The sequence below is a fragment of the Anabrus simplex genome, chromosome 3, assembly GCF_040414725.1.
Source record: "Anabrus simplex isolate iqAnaSimp1 chromosome 3, ASM4041472v1, whole genome shotgun sequence".
In the NCBI taxonomy this organism is placed as follows: Eukaryota; Metazoa; Arthropoda; class Insecta; order Orthoptera; family Tettigoniidae; genus Anabrus; species Anabrus simplex.
In genome coordinates this window covers 2838311-2858156 of record NC_090267.1, presented here as the reverse complement: position 1 = coordinate 2858156, position 19846 = coordinate 2838311, and the positions used below count along the sequence as shown (strand labels likewise).

Sequence of the window (19846 nt, the reverse complement as noted above, 5' to 3'; positions counted from 1 at the left end):
GGCAGTTGGATAGTGAAGTGCAGCTTGTCTCTGAAGTATAAAGTTACTTGGAGGTAAGTAAATTGTACCGGGTGTATATCCGTACAGACGAAGAACGCCCTGATATACGAGAGTGAAGAATTATTTACTATTGCATTTTTACGTTCGAAGTGGTTGGCTTGTAATTCAATGTTATTCTAATTTGTGTGGTGTCTGTAGGACAACGCGCGCAGTTTTTGTTTCGTAGATTTGCTATATCTCTAAGATTTTCTTCAAGTAATTGTGATTTCTTTCATTTAACACTGTGTCCACAGCCTTTAACACACTGCTGATAAAGTTGGAGTCTGTTGTTGCCAGTCTTCTAGATCTCAACAAAGAACATAACATCGTACGGTGCCTGATACGAAATCAGGTAAGGTTTATTTTCCAGTACGTATTTTTATACAAAAAACAAACCCTAATGAATGTATCTAATATCATTTGGCGGCACTTACAAGTGAATTGGCAATGGTTGGCTTGTGTAAAGTGATCTCTTTAAGACTTTTAATAGGGTAGATCATGGCTGCTTACTGGCAAGAGATGAAAGGGTGTCTGAATGGGTGGCTATATATCTAGAAAATAGAACTGAGAGAATTAGAGTAGGCGGAGCTTTATTGACCATGTAATACTTAGGAGGGGAATTCCTCAAGGCAGTATTATTGGACCTGTATGTTTTGTTATATATAAATTATATGAGTAAAGAAATGGAATCAGAGATGAGGCTTTTTGCAAATGATGATGTTCTGTATAGGATAAGCTGGTAGAAATTTCGAGTGCACTCTGCAAGGATTATTACTTAACCCATTCTGATACAATGACGGGTACAACCATCAAGAGTTCCACATGCATTAATATGCAATGACGGGTACAACCGTTCCCGTGTACTCAAGTGTACACGTCTTTCGATTGTGATATTGTACTTTAGAATTACATTCCTAGATAGTTCTAGCGTGTTTACACGCCAATGTTATAATGCGAATGCTATTTTGTCAATGTTTATTTTGCTTCTAAATTTGGTCATCTTGTTCATGAAATGAATGCTACCATGGAGCAAGATGTCATGTAAACATGGTGAGTAGGAAGAGGAAAGATTTATGCAATTTCCGCTTGATTGTGGTGATGAAGATATCTCAGAATTATCTGATAGTAGTTTTAGCAGTGATAGTGCATCTGAGAACTGTGACTCCGCTCGTGAAAGTGATAGTGAGGATGAAATATAACCTCACAGCATCGAACAATTGAAAATGGAGTTTGGTCAGTAATTTTCCGAAAGGTAACTCTTATGCAGTTGTTCGGGAGTTAAATGCTGTGGTCATGAGGCGTCTGGGTGATAATGCTATAAAATATGATGTTGTGAGTCAGTTTCTTACTGACACCTTTTTGTGGGGCGGGGGGGGGGGGGATTTGCAAGGAAACCAATGCATATGCAAATAAAATTCTGGAAGTTGTCACCCTTCCTGATTATGCCACTATAGCAGGACCTCTCAAGGTAGCGCACCAATGAGACTACAGGGAAGGCACTGGGGTCATTTTCCTGAAAAGATTACTCCTACAGCAAGTAAATCAGCCACATCAAGGAGATGTGAAGTATGTTTTGAGCGTGGAATCGGGAAGGAATCTTGCTTCGAGTGCAACAGATGCAAAGTTGCCCTCCACATAGATGGATGTTTCAAGGTGTACCATACCTTAAAAGACTTCAGTTAATTGTTGTTAGTTTGGTGCAGTATGCGTTTGTAACCATTTTAGCATCCAGAAAAAAATACTCATATTCCAAAGTACATTTCTCAAGGAAAATATTTGCATGGCACTGGGTTAATATGTTAGTGTCGGTGCTATCATTCTTACCTAAAAATGATTCTGGAAGAGAGATATGTTCAATATGCTTGCCAGGGACCAACCCACCCACCACAGAAGTATATTTACTTTTATAACCAAAATTCTGTTTTAGATGCCATAGTCCATTGCTTATGCAGTACTATACAGGGATTGGTTGACGTATGGAAGAAGATGACTTCATTGACACCAATAAAGAGGCCGAGATTTTGTTACTAACCATTGCTGAATATAACATGTTGAAGTGGCCAGTGAAGTTTGAAAGTGTCATAGCGTCAGACTGCAACCTTACACTCTCTCATTTCTTCCTGTAATCTTGGGGCTTATGGCAAGAAATAAACATTTATTAGCTTTAACATATTTTTGCTCATCCAGGCCAATCTCTGTCATGGGAGCAGTGGCCCCTTTGGGGCCCCACTCCCTTCGAGAGGCTCTTTTCTATTGCCACGGCGCATACTGTCTGCACGGCAAGAAGAAATGTACAGCCATAGCAAACCCGCAACTAACAGTTGGAGGCAGTGCTATTCGACTTACCTCAGAGCTATTAGTGGAAACCCAAGTATTAAACAAAGGACAGCAATTTTGCACGCACCACTTATTCGTGCCTCCTGTTACTAACATTGCGGAGTGCACTGTAAACATTGCCAATAAGTTACAAGATTGTGAGCAACTGCAAAATGACCTCGATAATGTTTTGAGATGGAGAGTAGGCAATGATATGATTGTAAACAGGGTTAAAAGTCAATTTGAGTGTTTCACAAATAGGAAGAGTTCTCTCAGTTTTAAGTACTGTGTTGATGGGGTGAAAGTTCCTGACGGAATCATTGTAAGTGCCTAGGAGTTAATATAAGGAAAGATCTTCATTTGGGTATTTACATAAATGGGATTGTAAATAAATTGTTATGAGGGCATCTAGGGGTTGTAGTAAGGATGTTAAGAAGAGGGCATATAAGTCTCTGGTAAGACTCCAACTCGAGTGTGGTTCCAGTGCATGGGACCCTTACCAGGATTACTTATTCAAGAACTAGGGAAAATCCAAACAAAAGCAGTTCCATTTCTTCTAGGTGATTTCTGACAAAAGAGTAGTGTTATAAAAATGTTGCAAAGTTTGGGATGGTATGGCTTGGGAAAAAGGAGATGAGCTGCTCGACTAAGCAGTATGTTCTGAGCCATCAGTGAAGAGATGATGAGAAATAATGTTATTAGACAAATATATTTGAGTGGTGATTTTAAAAGTAGAGGAGATATCAATATGGAGATAAAGTTGGAATTCAAGAGGACAAATTGGGGCAAATATTCATTTATAGGAAGGGGCGTTTGGGATTGGAAAAATTCATCAAGGGAGATGTTTAATAAATTTCCAATTCCTTTGCAATCATTCAAGAGGACAAATTGGGGCAAATATTCATTTATAGGAAGGGGCGTTTGGGATTGGAATAATTCATCAAGGGAGATGTTTAATAAATTTCCAATTCCTTTGCAATCATTTAACAAAAAGAAAAGAAAATGCTAGGAAAACAACAGATAGGGAATCTGCTATATGGTCGATAGCATTAAATGAAGATCAGTGGAGTCTGATTGATTTGGGTCTGACATTTTATCCATTAATCAGTTTGTTTGGACTGTTTAGCAAGTGTACGTCTTTTAGGATTATTTTACTCATGTAATAAGTCTACAATAAAAATTAATTAGGCATAGGCCTTTGTTTTCTTCTTTTAATTATGTTACATTAGCCTGGTAAAACATTTTAAAATAAAGCGCTAGTAATGTAAAAACGGAATAGGAAAGTAATACTTGCTGAGGGTTAAGAAATTATTTATATACGTGTTAAAATTGAACTTAACTTAGTGACATGTTTCAGTTAACACATTAAACTAAATTTTACATCTTCCTATTTTTTTCTCTTGCTAAACTGGTGAACATCATCATAAAATTCTGCTATAAAGAATTACTTTTCTATGGCTGAAATTGTCAAATGTCTCAGAGCGTTCTCTTCAGTTGGCATTCCCTGCCAGGTTTTGAGAGAGTTGACCAATTTGCTGATGTACCTTTCTGCAGGAGGCACAATTACTGGATTTGTGGAACAAGCTTTATTCCGGTGTACTTGTGAATGATAATAGCTTTAGTTTTTCTCAACGATGAAGTTGAGAAGCTAAGGTGGGTATTTTTCTGAGTCAAATGCAGTGTTGTGGATGCTTTTAATAATCATTATATCTTTGTTTAAGCTAAGTCTTAAGGGTGCTTGGAAAGAAGATCATAGATTTTCGAGTTGATCACCTCCGTGGTCATGAAAGTCAAAATTGGTGAATAAGATCACGTTTCAGTTCAGAACCGGCAAATACAGTCTTAAAATCTGTCATGACAAAATCCAAAACAGGAGCAGCTACAATAAACTTGAATTCATTTGTTACTTGTAGTTTAAGTTTGTCTTCAAATGTGTTTTCTTCTGCATTTGGTAGCCTATAATGTCACATCCTAGTAACAAAGTGAGAGGAGATACCAACTGATTTGGCAACTGTTTTTGATTCATGCAAAATTATTTCATATGAATCGGGTATATTCTGCATCTCATCAATGAGTTTGTTCTTCATATTGGAGGAAATCGCTTTGCTCTGAGTGATGAGATTCTTCTGGTCAATAGCAGACTGAACATTGTGCCAAAATGATGACATTGAAAGACTCTTGGTAGATAGAATGTACTTGTTGAGTCCCAAACCATTGTTTGTACGAATGGAGTCAAAGTAGTAACTATCTTCCAGGAGCAGGTCTCAAACTTTGGGAATCAAAGGACATTGCTTTACTATCAGGTGCATGGCTCATAGCCTTTCATTGCAATAGATCTCAGAAAGGCTTTGCAGGAGAAATGGGATGACTTGTTTCAATGATTGGCAGTGACCAGAGCTGCTAGAAAACAAGGGCAACCTACTTTCCATCTTTAAAAAAAAAGGTCAGTATTTTATGGTTTACTGTAGCAGCATACACCAAAACTCTGTTCAAGGATTGTGCTGAACAGTGGGGAAATGTCAGTACTTCATGGTTTACTTTAGCAGCATTCACACTAATTCTGTCCAAGTGTTATGCTGAACAGTGGGGGAAATGTCGGTACTTCATGGTTCACTTTAGCAGTGTTCACACCAGCTCTGTCCAAGGGTTATGCTGAACTGTGGGGGAAATGCCAGTACTTCATGGTTCACTTTATGAGCATTCACACCAACTCTGTTCAAGGATTGTCTGAACAGTGGGGGAAATGTCAGTACTTCATGGTTCACTGTAGCTGTGTTGTTACCAACTCTATTCAAGGATTGTGCTCTATATGGAGAAAAAATGGCAGGTTCATTTTTTCAACTGCTCTTCATTGAATTCCACTATGTGTATCCTCTTGTTCGAGCCCCTCTCGTAGCACAGTGCATGATAGCCTGCAAGTGGCACTTGACATCAGTTCTTGCCTCTGTTCCTACTAGAGTTCTCAAATTCAATAAATCTGTCACAAATTTCAAATATGTTCGTTTCTTTATTTTCAAAACCTGACACAGAACAAGTGCATTCTGTTCTTGGGACCAGATGTCAGGTGTCGCATGAACAATTAATCCACAAGGAAATGTATCTCCTCTTTGATTCAAAATGGTTTTCATTTGAGGCCCATGTGTATTCCTCAGTGAAATACGTTTTGATACGTTTGATGTTTGTAACAGAGATAGCTTAGGTGCCTCATTACCTCAGTTTAAATAATAATGTTTAATAAATACTCATAGTTTTCAAAACAGGACTTGTGTGGCAGGACCACAGGTTGAGAGAAATCAGTTCTTTGCTGTCTTCAAATCAAACTGAAAAATTTTCCTTCACATTGTGATGCCAGTTATTGAGTAGTTAGTGTAGAATAGAGTGTAGTTCTGGCTTATGGAGAAGTTAATAACAATGCAGCCAAAACCTGAGTACACAAACTCATATTAACTCTGATGCCATATTATCCGAGCCCAAACTGTCAGTGTAAAACATTGTATTATTCTTTTAATGCAGTTATTCTTAGATTCTTATTCTTCCTAGCAGGTATGTTATTGTGGCAAAGGAGTGAGGTACCACAATGGAAGAAAATAACTGGAGAAAACTTTCTTAAGAAGGTTTAAAGTGTAAATGTAACAAAGTGATTACTTTTTATTATCTTGGTACATTTTATTATACCTTCAACGTAAGTAGGCTAATGGGAAAGAAATGATTCATCAGTGGAGTTCATTCCTAATTTAGCCTTTATTTCTTCATTCTGAGTATCCTCACGCCATTGTTCCACCAATTTTAACAGTGATCATTGTTAATCATTTTACTTCCCTTCATACTCATGAAACATATATAAAGAGTGCAGCCAGCTTTCACACCCGAAAAACAAAGTTGGCCTGAAAATAGGTCGGTGTAAAGATAGTTTTGTTGGGAGCTACAGTTTCTTACAGAATATGTGCTCACTGCATTTCTTTTTCTTCACCTCGATTCAATCTCACTATACTACCATCATGGGAGAATACACATCCTAAATACTAGAAATGATCTACGTGTTCCAGCTTTGTTTTCCCAACCTGACATTAAATTCTTCTACTGACATTCTATTCCTCGAGTGTAGGAAAGGCTAATTTTCCTAACATGCTCATTGCAACTATTTTCAAGCTGTAGGATATTAGACTGCAGGATTTTGGCTCAATCCTCCATGAAGACCAAGTTGTCAGCATAGACCAAACTGCTTACTGCATTTCCACGTAACTGAATCCTCCCTTCCACTTTATACCTCTCAGTAGATGTTCCATCTAGACTATGACCACAAAGATGAAAGATTACAGCCTTGTCTAACCCCTATAAGTACCTTGAACCAATAACTCATTCTAACACCAATTCACATACAGCCCAGTTGTCAATATAAATAAGAACAAGAATGGCTAACATTTTCCCTCGGCACTCCATCACAACCGTTCTCTGGATGTATGAAGCATGAACATTACTCCCTATTCCTCTCCTAGCACTTGTTAATTACCTGACAATCTCATAGTGGCCCTTCTGTGGTCTGAAACTTTTGTGCTTTTCATGCAGCTTACTCTCAACCATTGTTCATACCTTCTGTTCCTAAACGCCAGTGAATACGTTGCCTGGTATACTGATCAATGCACTCCTTCCTCTTTCTTTGTTTGTAGATAGATTACACATAGTCCCAGCAAGAAACTCTCCTCTAGCTTGTTAGGGACCATTGGTGGAAAGCGCAGCCCTAGCCGCCTGTGCACAATGAGGGCTTAACTCAGAACATGTCAACCCCAGTCCATAGTAACTGGTGTTCCAACTTAGGACCAGTTACTAGGCCACTCACCCATTGCCCATGGCCTATGAACTCGGATGTGACTACACTAAAACACACCACGAACCAAAAGAATATTGTTAGGGGCAGGCTGTTGGATTCCTGGCAAGGGCCATCTACTTTCTGTTACTTTAGGTATCGCTTCACATCAGTTTTATCTGATTATCTCATTCCTAAATGTGCTCCCCTGTTAGTAAATTGCTGCCTATATTTCTACACCTTGAAATGATTGGTGCCAAGTTTCATAAACTCTTATAGTTCGGAGCAGGTGAGTGTACTTCACTGAGGTCCGCTTTTGTCTTCCATATTCCTTCTTTTTTTTTTTTAGGAAGATAGGGAGGTTTGGAACACATTTCATTTCTTTTCTGACTACAGTTAATATGAGATGGTTGTTGTAGTTAACTTCCCTTTAAAACAATAATGACTACCAGTGATGTGATTAAACATTTCAATGGGGATACTATTTGAATGACCAATATTTAGATAAGTAGTGATAAGATGATTCTTAATTTGTGTAGCGGTACCAGACTTGTTGTAAGACCTCTATTGCTTGTATTTTGCAGGTTTGTCAAAGGAATGGAGGAAGCTGTGTTTGTCAAATGTGAGCCAGCATGGCCTCTGGATACAGAAGAAGAACCCTCTAACTTTGTAAGTAAATTGTCATGAAATATATCCCTCTAATGATTTGAATGTATGGGAGTTTTATTTTACTACATTCTACTTATAAGAAATTGATGGGCTCTGGTTTTTCACTTCCACTTCCCTTATATCGAAGTTTTGTTAGTCACTTAGTGTTTCCCAGCTTTATCAAAGGAAAACACTGACAAGTTTTAACAGTGAACCAAACTGTTATAGTGAGTGCACAGTGTGGGATGTGGAGCCTGATGCTGATTAGTAAATACTTTTAAGAATAAGCTAGTACTTGAATTCAGTTTAATAAGATCTACTTTTTATTTAAAAGTAAATACCAGTAAAGTAATTACTCAAATAAATACATACATACATACATTATCATTATAGACTGTTATGCCTTTCAGTGTTCAGTCTGCAAGCCTCTGAGAATTTACTAAACGTCACCACAATCCTCGATTTGCAACTGGTGTTGTGGCCTCATTTAGTTCTATACCTCTTATCTTTAAATCGTTAAAAACCGAGTCTAACCATCGTCGTCTTGGTCTCCCTCTACTTCTCTTACCCTCCATAGCAGAGTCTATTATTCTCCTAGGTAACCTATCCTCCTCCATTCGCCTCACATGACCCCACCACCGAAGCCAGTTTATGCGTACAGCTTCATCCATCGAGTTCATTCCTAAATTAGCCTTTATCTCCTCATTCCGAGTACCCTCCTGCCATTGTTCCCACCTGTTTGTACCAGCAATCATTCTTGCTACTTTCATGTCTGTTACTTCTAACTTATGAATAAGATAAGCCGAGTCCACCCAACTTTTGCTCCCATAAAGCAAAGTTGGTCTGAAAACAGACCGATGTAAAGATAGTTTTGTCTGGGACCTGACTTCCTTCTTACAGAATACTGCTGATCGCAACTGCGAGCTCACTGCATTAGCTTTACTACACCTTGATTCAATCTCACTTACTATATTACCATCCCGGGAGAACACACAACCAAAATACTTGAAATTATCGACCTGTTCTAGCTTTGTATCACCAATCTGACATTCAGTTCTGTTGAATTTCTTACCTACAACATCAATTTAGTCTTCAAGAGGCTAATTTTCATATCATACTCATTGCACCTCTTTTCAAGTTCCAAGATATTAGACTGCAGGCTTTCGGCACAGTTTGCCATTAGGACCAAGTTGTCAGCATAGGCCAAACTGCTTACTACATTTCCACCTAATTGAATCCCTCCCTGTCATTTTATACCTTTCAGCAGATGATGCATGTAAACTACGAACAGCAAAGGTGAAAGATTACAGCCTTGTCTAACCTCTGTAAGTACCCTGAACCAAGAACTCATTCTACCATCAATTCTCACTGAAGCCCAATTGTCAACATAAATGCCTTTGATTGATTTTAGTAATCTACCTTTAATTCCATAGTCCCCCAGTATAGTGAACATCTTTTCCCTCTAGATCTATGAAACATAAACACAACTGTCTATTCCTCTTGTAGCATTTTTCAGTTACCTGGCGCATACTGAAAATCTGATCCTGACAGCCTCTCTGTGGTCTGAAACCACACTGGTTTTCATCAAACTTCCTCTCAACTACTGATCGCACCTTCCCTTCCAAGATGCCAGTGAATACTTTGCCTGGTATAAATTTGTAAGTAAATTTTAACCCACTGAAAATGTCAGTTAAAGGAATTTTCATACTTAGATATGTCTTACACTTTAAAGGAAAATGTATACTGGTATAAACATAGCAATTTAGTCTTTGCTACTTTTGCTTAGTACCCCAACATGACAAATACCATGGTTCTACTTTACTAGCAATAAGTACCTTTCTGAGGGGCCTTAGACCTTGATTTTGGACCCCTTGAGATCAAGCATCCTCGATTCAGGATTGTGCTTTGTAAGTGGTTCCTTGGTCAGTAATAAACTTATTTATGATCTTTCCTTGAGTGAGATCCACTGGTTTTTTTTGGGGTTCATGTCTATCCATCCATCCATTCATTCTTCATGACATTTTTTAAAAATTTTGGTCAGTGGATGATTTTGAATTTTTTGTTTACATTTCATTTCATACCATTAGAGGGCGATGACCTCAATGTTAGGCCCCTTTAAACAACAAGCATCATCATCATCAATCGTAGCCATTGGGTGAAAATATGCTTTGAATGAGGCAATTTAAAATTATTCGAAATACTATGAAAGTGACAAAACTGTAACAGGAATAAAAAATTATTATGTTTTGTTAGTAGAAAAAATAATGCCTGAGTTTCTAGATTTTTCTAGCGATTTCAGGATAATTCTAGGACCTTATGTCATTGATTGTGGACCAAAAGAAGAACTGAGTCCTGCAGAAAGGTCAGAAGAAGGGACTATCTCAAAACTTTCTCCAACTGCAAGCACTTAACTGAGAAACAAATGGCTATTAAGGAAGAAATTCAAATTGGAAACAGAAGAAGCTAATAATTTATGAACTCAAGTATTGAAGCATTTTTTCCTACTAGACAATTACATCTCACTAGATTATGGGTGAAAAAGCAAGATCTTATGATATAAAGACTTAATGCTCCATTACAACCTTCAGACCCACCACCAATAAATTGAGATACTTCACTGGATTCTGACATATTTAAGAAACAAGAATACATAACTTGTAACATTTATATTAACAGTAGTAACTCTGTGATCACTATCCGATCTGTAGTGAACTAAGTATCTATAGGCTTGGGATAGAGAAAGTGAAATCTGTCTGCAAACGAATAAGGTTACACAATCCCCAGGAAAAGGAAATCAGACAGAGGTACATGGATATGATTAGTGAGAAATTATGAACAGTGGACAGTAAGCAGATTCAGGATATAGAAAGAGAATGGGTGGCATACAGGGATGCTGCAGTAGAAACAGCAACGGTATGCCTAGGACCAACTGTGTGTAAAGAAGGGGAAAAAAACGAACATATTGGTGGAATAATGAAGTCAGAGCAGCTTGTAAACATAGAAAGTAGGCTTATCAGAAATGGCTCCAAGAAAGGGCTGATGCAGACTGAGTATTGTACGTAGATGAAAGAAGCAGAGTGATACAAATAGTTGTTGAATCCAGAAAGAAGTTGTGGGAAATTTTGTTAATAACCTGGAAAGGCTAGGTCAGGCAGCAGAGAAACCTTTGTGAACAGTAATAAAGAATCTTATGAAGGGATGGTAAAAGGAAATGAATAGTGTTTTGGGTGATTGACATGAACTCATAATAGATTACAGCGAATCACTGGACAGGTGGAGGGAATATTTTATGAATCTTTTCAACTTGTAAGGAAATATTGCTGATGATGTCACTAACAACCAAGCTCATGGGGAGGAGGAAAATAATGTTGATGAAATTATGCCTCATGAAGTGGAAAAGGTGGTAAATAAATTCCATTGTCATAACGCAGCTGGAGTAGATGAAATTAGACCTGAAATGATGAAATATTTTGTGAAGGCAGGGATGAAATTGCTTCATAGAGCAAAACTATTAGCATGGATTGTTGGTAATGTGGCTTCAGGTTGGACAGAAGCAGTAATTAATTGCCCTATCTATAAGCAAGGGAACAGGAACGATTGCAACAGCTATCGAGGTATCTCGTTGATTAGTATACAAGGCAAAATATTCACTGGCATCTAGGAAGGGAAGGTTTGATGAGTGGTTTGTGAGGATGTAGGATGAAAACCGGTGTGGTTTCAGACCACACGGTGGCTGTCAGCATCATACTTTCAGTATGCACCAGGTAATTAAAAATGCTACGATAGGAATAGACAGTCAAGTTAATGTTTCATTGATCTACAGAAAGATTTTTTATGACAGGGTACTGAGCAAAAAGATTTGGCCCACTGGGTGACTATGGAATTAAGGGTAGATTATTAAAATCAATCAAAGACATTTATGTTCACAAGTGGGCTGCAGTGAAAATTGTTGGTATAATGAGCTCCTGGTTCAACTTACAGGTGTTCGAGAGGGCCGTAATCTTTCATCTTTTCTGTTCATGATCATCTGCTGAAAGACATTAAGTGGCGTGGAGGGATTCAGTTAGGTGGAGATGTAAGTAGTCTGACCTATGCTGACGACTTGGTCTTAATGGCAGATTGTGCCAAAGCATGAAGTCCAGAATCTTGGAACTTGAAATAAGTGCAATGAGTATGGTATGAAAATTAGCCTTTCGAAGACTATATTGATGATAGTAGGTAGGAAATCCAAGAGAATTGAATGCCAGATTGGTGATGCAAAGTGGGAACAGGTAGATCCTATCATGTATTTAGGATGTCTGTTCTCTCAGGACAGTAATACACTAAGTGACATTGAATCAAGGTGCAGCAAAGCTAATGCGGTGAGCTTGCAGTTGCGATCATCAGTAATCTGTTAGAAGGAAGTCAGCTCCCAGACGAAACTGTCTTTATATCGATCAACTTTGCTTTATGATAGCGAAAGCTGGGTTGACTCAGGATATCTTATGCATAACCTAGATGTAACAGACATGAAAGTAGCAAGAATTATTGCTGGTACAAACAGGTGGGAACAATAGCAGGAGGGTACTCAGAATGAGGAGATATGAGCTAAGGTGGGAATGTCTCTTTGGATTAAGCTGTAAACATAAACCAGCTTTGGTGGTGGGGTCATGTGAAGCGAATGGAGTAGGATAGGTTACCTAGGATAATATAGTACTCTGTTATGGAGCATAAGAGGAGTAGAGGGAGACCAAGATGATGATGGTTAGACTCAATTTCTAACAATTTAAAGATAAGAGGTATAGAACTAAATGAGGCCACAGCACTAGTTGCAAATAGAGTATGTGGCAATGTTTAATAAATTCACAGAGCCTTGCAGACTGAACGTTGAAGGGCATTAATGGTATATAATGATGTATGTACGAGGGCAAGTCAATAAGTATCTGCAATAAATTTTTAAGATTTATTACAAAAAGTGTGCACACTTTTTCTTGTCGTTATTTTTCAACAAAGTCACCTGCATTTTAGCGCACATGGTCCACTGTTTCATAAGCTTTCTGGTACCCTCTGAAAAAACAAGGTTTTTGGTTGTGCATCAAGCCACATATGCATACTTCCTTCACCTCTTCGTAGGAGCTGAGTCAATGGCCTCTTAAGAGTTTTTTTAAGCCAATGAGCAGTACTGCGTTTTTATTTACGGCATTGCTGCTTGTGGTCCATGGGAGTACTACTGTCTATTTACATTGTCAAAGTTTGCACCTGAACAGTCTCGCCGTCTATTCACGTTTCATGTTGAATGTTTAGAATTGTTCCGTGACATCTTACTGGCAGATTTTTGAAACAAAGTTGGTGGATGCTTGACATGTTCAGTGAACATTATTCCATGTTTTTTCACATCTCATATGTTCCGTGATTAAGTTCTGTCGAAGCATCCGTAGTTACATAACATATATTCTTACGCGATAGTGCTAAAAATTACGACAACACCCGGGAGCTGTTTTCTGTTGTTGTTTCCATTGAGTGCATTCCATGACTATTTCTTGACAACACACATTGTTTTTCCTTTTGCCCATCTCTGGTTTTCGTAGAAATAACCACACTCTGATTGCAAACAAAACATGTCGTAATGGCGGGATCGAATCGAAGATGCAAGCTTCCTCCGCAAGATATAAGTAACATTTTGACTAACAAGGGGTCTAGCGATGAAATTTATATTTATGGTAGTAATAGTGATCGTACTGTGTCCGATGAGAGTGAAATTTGTTTTTCCTCAGAAGACGACAACCCAGAAATTGAGGACGAAGTGCAGCACTTCACTGTTGCAAGGAAGGCTGAGCTATCTGTTCAAACTGAAGGAAGTAGGAGGAGTTCCGTAGATAGGTTTCTTCCTATGCTTTCTGCTCATTTTTATCCATCAAATTCAGGGGTCAGTGATAATCTTTGTTTGAATGATAATGACAATTATTCAAGACTTGAAGTGTTGATTTTCAAAGAAATTGTTGATTGTAATATTATGAACTTCATAGTGTAAGAAATGAACAAGTACTACTTATTCGTTATGGAAAATACAGACGTACAGGAAAAGTCAATGTTACATAAGTAACAAGGCATAATCGAAGAGACTCTTTGTTTTTCTGGCAACTGTTTTGTTTTGTTTGTAGTTTGTACTGGAAAGGATACGGAAGTTGAACATGATGAAAAACTTGACTGTCTGGTTCAGTACCATACCCTAAGTATATTATGATAGATGAAACAGTTGTAAAACAAGCGAGTGTGTTGTAAAGATTACCAACTTGATCACACATAGAGAATAATTATATTTTTGTCAATTTTACTATTACTTCCATTATTTTGAGAAAAATATTTTCTACACCATTCATTTCAATTAAATTAAAGGTATCAGTTAACTCTTTCCTGCGAGTTGTGTAGTAAAGCATACCCGACTTTCAAACCGACTTCCTCTGCCATCTATTGGCTAAACATATAACTTTTTGGAACCAGTGAATTCCCTGCGTTTCCTGAATAGAACTGGCAGGCATGGAATCCTAAAATAAAGTTTATTTTAAATGTTTTCTAAGACAGAACAGACAGCTGACACATTACAGCAACATGGCTGCTCATAACCAATTGAGTGCAGAGGATATTTGTTATAAATTAGATCAATATGTTGACAAATGCAATGGTAGTGAGTTTAAAGTTGTAGGTATGATAATAAAAATGGTATGGGAAACATTTTGGGACAGGATGTGAGTCTGAGAGAAATTGAAATACAGCACAGGACAGGAAATGTTCATTCAGGTACTGCATCCTATTAAAATATTAAGCGTACTTGTACAAAACATAATTATCAGTTTTAATTCTTCAGTTAATTCTGTCTTGGTCTATAAGCCTATACTTAATTACATTATATACCAACTAATGTCAATTTATCTTCCAATCCTATTTAGTAAGAAAATATTTATAATTTGTATGTCTGAGAGGAATTATGATTTGCTATCTAAATATCTTCATCTGACTTATCCAGAAAATGAAATAAATTGGGAGATTCAGGATGAATTTCTGCGTTCTCTGCATTACCAAGAAAATAAGAGCCCCATCATGTCCAGCAATTCAGACTGACACCATGAACAAGCAGTTTAACAGTATGCACCATATTGGATACTTCTTGATGTATCATTCTGAACAGGGGCAGTGTCTTGCGTGTAATTAGGTGATCTCATTGAATCATTTTTGAATAATTATAGTGTATTTTGCATTGTTACAAAATTTGAAAGTGATATCTTAAGTGGTATTTAAAGAATAAATTATTTAGTGAAGGTGCTCCACAACTATACCTGACAAGCAAATGATTACTCTAGGTTTTGCCGGACAGTAAGTCAAAGATATTCCATGGGAAAGGGTTAGAATTAACATAACTTAAAATTCAAAATTCAAAATTTTCAAGGAAAAACTTCTGGTTGCCTGTGAATGTCATGCAACTAAGGAACTCTTTCCGACATTCTACCACTTCGTTTGTTGCAAATTGCAGGTTTCAGCTTCTTTGCCAGCATATCACTGTAATATTCACTGTTTTCTGTTTCCTCCTTTTCCTGGTACTGTTCCAGGAGAGTCCCTTTAGATTCCCAAAGCACTGTTAGTATCACTTTTCCTGCTGAAGTTTGACTCTTGAATTTACTGGGGATCCTGGATGTTTCCATTTCATGTTCTGACGTTTGCTCCTGGGTTCGAAGTGTTGAACCCATGTTTCATCTCCAGTGATGATCCGTTTCAGAAACGTTTCACTTTTGTTACCGTGACAGTCCAGTAGGTGGTGACAGATTGTGCTTCTGCTCTTCATTGAGTTGTTTTGAAACCCATCTCGAAATGACTTTGTGAAAGTTTGACCTGGTAAGCATGATTTCATATGGTTTGCCATGTCATCAACAGTCCCTCATCTATTATTCAGGATCATATCATGCACTTGTTCAAATATTGACATCAGTTACCACTGCAGATGGATGCCCGGATATTACCTCAACTTTCACGCTTGTTCAACCCCTTTTGATCCGTTCAATCCACTGGTAAACACTTTGCTGTGACAATATGTTGTCCCCATATTGTGCTGAAAGTCTGCTATGAATTTGTGCTCCTGGTACAAATTAAGTAACAGTGCTGTGTATATAAATAAAAATAATTTTCTTTTACCTTGGCGAAAATACAATTATGAACAAATATAACTAAATAATTAGGAATACACGCATACAAAGCATGTGTGTGTGTGAGGGAGGATATTTGTGTTAGGGTACCAGCATAATATTTCACACACATGCATGATTGCACTCACATACTTAGGTAACATAACTGATTTTTAATTTATTTTGTTTTATAATTTTAATTTTTGTTCATGTAGTTTATTAAGTTGTAGCTTCCGTAGCTCAGCACATTGGCCTCTCACAGCTGGGTTCTGTGGTTCAAATCCTGGTCACTCCATATGAGATTTGTGCTGGACAAAGTGGAGGCGGGACAGGATTTTTTCCCAGTACTCCATTTTCCCTGTCATCTTTCATTCTAGCAACACTCTCCCATATCATTTCATCTGTCACTCATTAATCTTTGTCCCAGAGGAGTGCAACAGGCTTCGGCAGCTGGCACAATTCTTATCCTCTCTGCAAGATAGGGGCTTCATTCATTCCATCCCTGACCTGGTCACTGACTGGAAATTAGGTTGTAGGTTTTCATTCATATCTTGTTAAGTTCTACATTATACAAAATGCATTAGCACTTTGGTATCCAAAATGTTTAACCTGTGTTTGAGTTCAAAATTGCTTTCAATTCTAAGTCTCTCCTTTGAGTGCTTTAAGTTGAATAATTCTTCCTTTCTGTCATGGGGATTTTTAAATGGAGTAAATAACCATAGAGTGATTTCACACCCACTGTCCTCAAGTAAGCAGTAATTACCCTGAATCTTGCAGTTGTCTGACTTACTGAACTCTGTTCCCAGATCCTCAAATCATGTGCTCTTCCGTGCCACTTGCACTCTATGCTTATGATCACAGTACTTGCTTATTTATGCTAGGGAATCCTTTCTGGTTTATGTAACCATTCCCAAGGACTCTGAAGGTATTTGATGTTTGATTGCAAAATTACATTAAGTTTAAGATAATCAAGATGATATCCTGAAGTCATACCCAGGTTGTCAAAAACAAAACGTAAAAGCTGAAGGGGTGTAATAATCTAATCTTTACATTAATCATGCTGTTCTTCAGTGCTTATTATTATGTCTATGTATATCTAGTTTACAGCCAGGTCAGTCTTATGTGCAGACAATACAACTTGCATAAGGAATGCTAATACCGTACAAAGTATACCCTATATTCAGAAAGTTCTTACTAAATTCCAACAAGACTTAAGTACTGATATTTAGCTCTAAGTACTCATCAAATTATTGATGATAATGACCTGTCAAGCTGTTAGGATTGTATTTGGATGCTAAACTGACAGATGAGGCATCCTACTCAATTATGATACTTCAGAGAAAATCTGGGAACCCAAGTCTAATATTATTATCCAACATCATCTTAGTTTTGGTAAAAGCACCACCACATGGTCCAATCCCTCTCCAATAATTGTTTGTTCTCGACAAATCTTTCAATTTGGTGACAGCCTGAGGAAAATTGACATTCCTAGGAACAATCTCACAAGTTTTACTTGAGTAGATTTTGAAATGTTATGAATGATTTTAACCTTAATATGATTTAGTCATCTTCTGCTATGAGTTTTTCAGTAATTTCATTTACATCTAAGCAGATCCTCAATGAATCATTTTGCTTATTGACCACTGCCATAGGCTTCATATATGGTGTGGGAATTTTAGAGATTACCTCATATAATTCAATCTCCTGAATAATCTTTTGAATCTGTGGATAATACCATTCAGGTATGGGATATGGCATCTTTCGGTACAATGAGCGTATTACAAGATATTAGAATCTTTCCCTATTGACGATTTTCACCTCATAAAGGTAAAATTAAGTGTATCCTCCTAATTCAATACGTCATATAATTCCATCATTAGATGGAGTAATCAAATTCGAACATGTTTCGACTCGTATGGGCCATCTTCAGTGAAAAAGGGGAGGTTGAAGTACTTTACATAATACAAGGTAAAAATGTGCCAAAAAAGTAATGAAGGAACAAATGAAAAGACAAAAGGGGGACATGTCAGATATAAAACAGCACAATATACAATATTTATGTCATCACGTCAACCGTATTTTGTCACAAGGGCAAATAGACCAACTTTTTTCAATTTACACTCTATGCAATTTTTAATATCAATGGGTTAAAATGCATCTACTGCCACAAGTGCAAACGTCTGGTATTGGAAATAACGGCGGGAAAGGAACTTGTTTTAGAAGTTATGAGAGCGAATGTGATGAATATTTGTCACCAGAAAGGCAAATCTCACATCTAGAAAGGCGAACATGAGAAGTGTTTGCCACCAAAAGGGCGAATATCCATGTAATTCTATAGAAATAAGAGTTTAAAGTGATTGTTTGTTTTCTTACTGCGTCCGTTTTCTTGTACACAGACACGTTATCTGCAGTGTTGATGAGCTGGAAACTGGAATGGATACACTGTCGAAAATTCAACAAATTTAATTCTTGCTAAGCCAGATATGCATGGTTGCCGTGAGCCACATAACAAAAGCAAGATTAGCAGTGTAAAAGAACTAAAGGAATACAATATGTGGTTTCCCGTGGTACTTTCGTCTTATTGCAGGAAGAGTACAGTACAAAAGTACCTCCAGCTACAATGAAAAATATTTCACACAGTTCAAGCAGCAGGCAACTGATCCTGTGAGTATCCAAATGTTTAAGGAGATATTCAATACTTCCTTCCATATCGGCTTTCACAGTCGAAAGAAAAATATGCCAGGAAGAAGCATAACTTCAGAACAAAGATCAGATTTGGATATCCACCTTAAAGAAAAGCAACATGTAGGAGAGATATTACTAAAGTATCAGAAGATGCATACGGAAGACTCCAGTATCTTCACTACTTCATTTGACGTACAGAAGGTACTCAGGACTCCCATGGGCGACAGCATGTTGTTGTACTGCAGTAGGAGGACCGCTGTATACAATTTGTTTTTTTATGAAAGTTCAATCAGAAGTGGCTTTTCGTATTGAACCCATAATTCTACTCTGAAAATTTTTTTATTTCTCAATATTTATTTCAAATAAAAGTTACTTGTTTGAGAGCGGCCATTTCATGAGTCTGGCTGTCTCGTGGGAGCGAGCGCCCCATGTCAAGCCGAGCCGCAAGCTCGTGAAATACCGTGCACTTCGGTGGACTTCGAATATTCAACAATATTTCAAAATCAAGGAATTCTTCGTAAGGAGAGATTTTGGCAACACAGTAAATCCTGAAATAAAGAATCTAAATTATTCTTAAACCCTATGTGAAGACAGAACCCCCAGGGTAAATATATATGCAGTTAAGCCTAGAGACAAATCCGCGTCCGATCCGCGGACTGCCTACACGTGCCAAGGTCAATGAATGAAGAAAACCCGCGAAACGCCCGGGCGGAAATAATTTATTTCGCCTGTTGCGAGAATGGGAAAATTATGAAATTAACGCCTAAATAAATTGTAAGTCTGTCCGAGGTCAGGGAACAAATTTCAGGAAAATCGGTCTATTGGATGCGGAATTAGCATATTGCATAACCAAACTCCATGGTGTGAGTAGCGTCATCCCATAGAGTATAAAAGAAACCTCCCTCCGTATATTTTTCAGTGTCTATCTGGTTTCTAAAGCAGCGGAGCTCACGCCCATCGTCGGCAGAAAATAACTTACTACATGTTCGTGGCTATGGTTCGGATCTACTGTTAGGAATGGAAGATGATAGAAATTTCTGAGCTGCCACTAATGAAACTTTGAAGGTTTAGAAGTAATTGAATTTCTCTCGATATTCAGTGTGTCTGTTAAAGAGGAGTTTGAAGTTAGTTACTGTGTCTGGTTTCTTATCTGTTGGAACACCTGGCCGCAGTCGGGCGAGAAACAGTCTTGTGAACACAG

The 19846-nt window shown here is 37.7% G+C and overlaps 1 protein-coding gene across 1 annotated transcript in view; it reads left to right on the top strand.

Annotated features, from left to right (window-relative positions):
• The first annotated feature begins 214 nt into the window (after positions 1-214).
• Positions 215-19846, top strand: part of LOC136866901 (zinc finger protein 16) — a 257206-nt gene continuing 237574 nt past the window's right edge. The window contains exons 1-2 of the mRNA XM_067143997.2: positions 215-391; positions 7744-7828. Of these exons, the coding sequence (XP_067000098.2) occupies positions 7757-7828 (72 nt within the window). The 5' untranslated portion in view covers positions 215-391; positions 7744-7756. The remainder of the gene's footprint in view (positions 392-7743; positions 7829-19846) is intronic.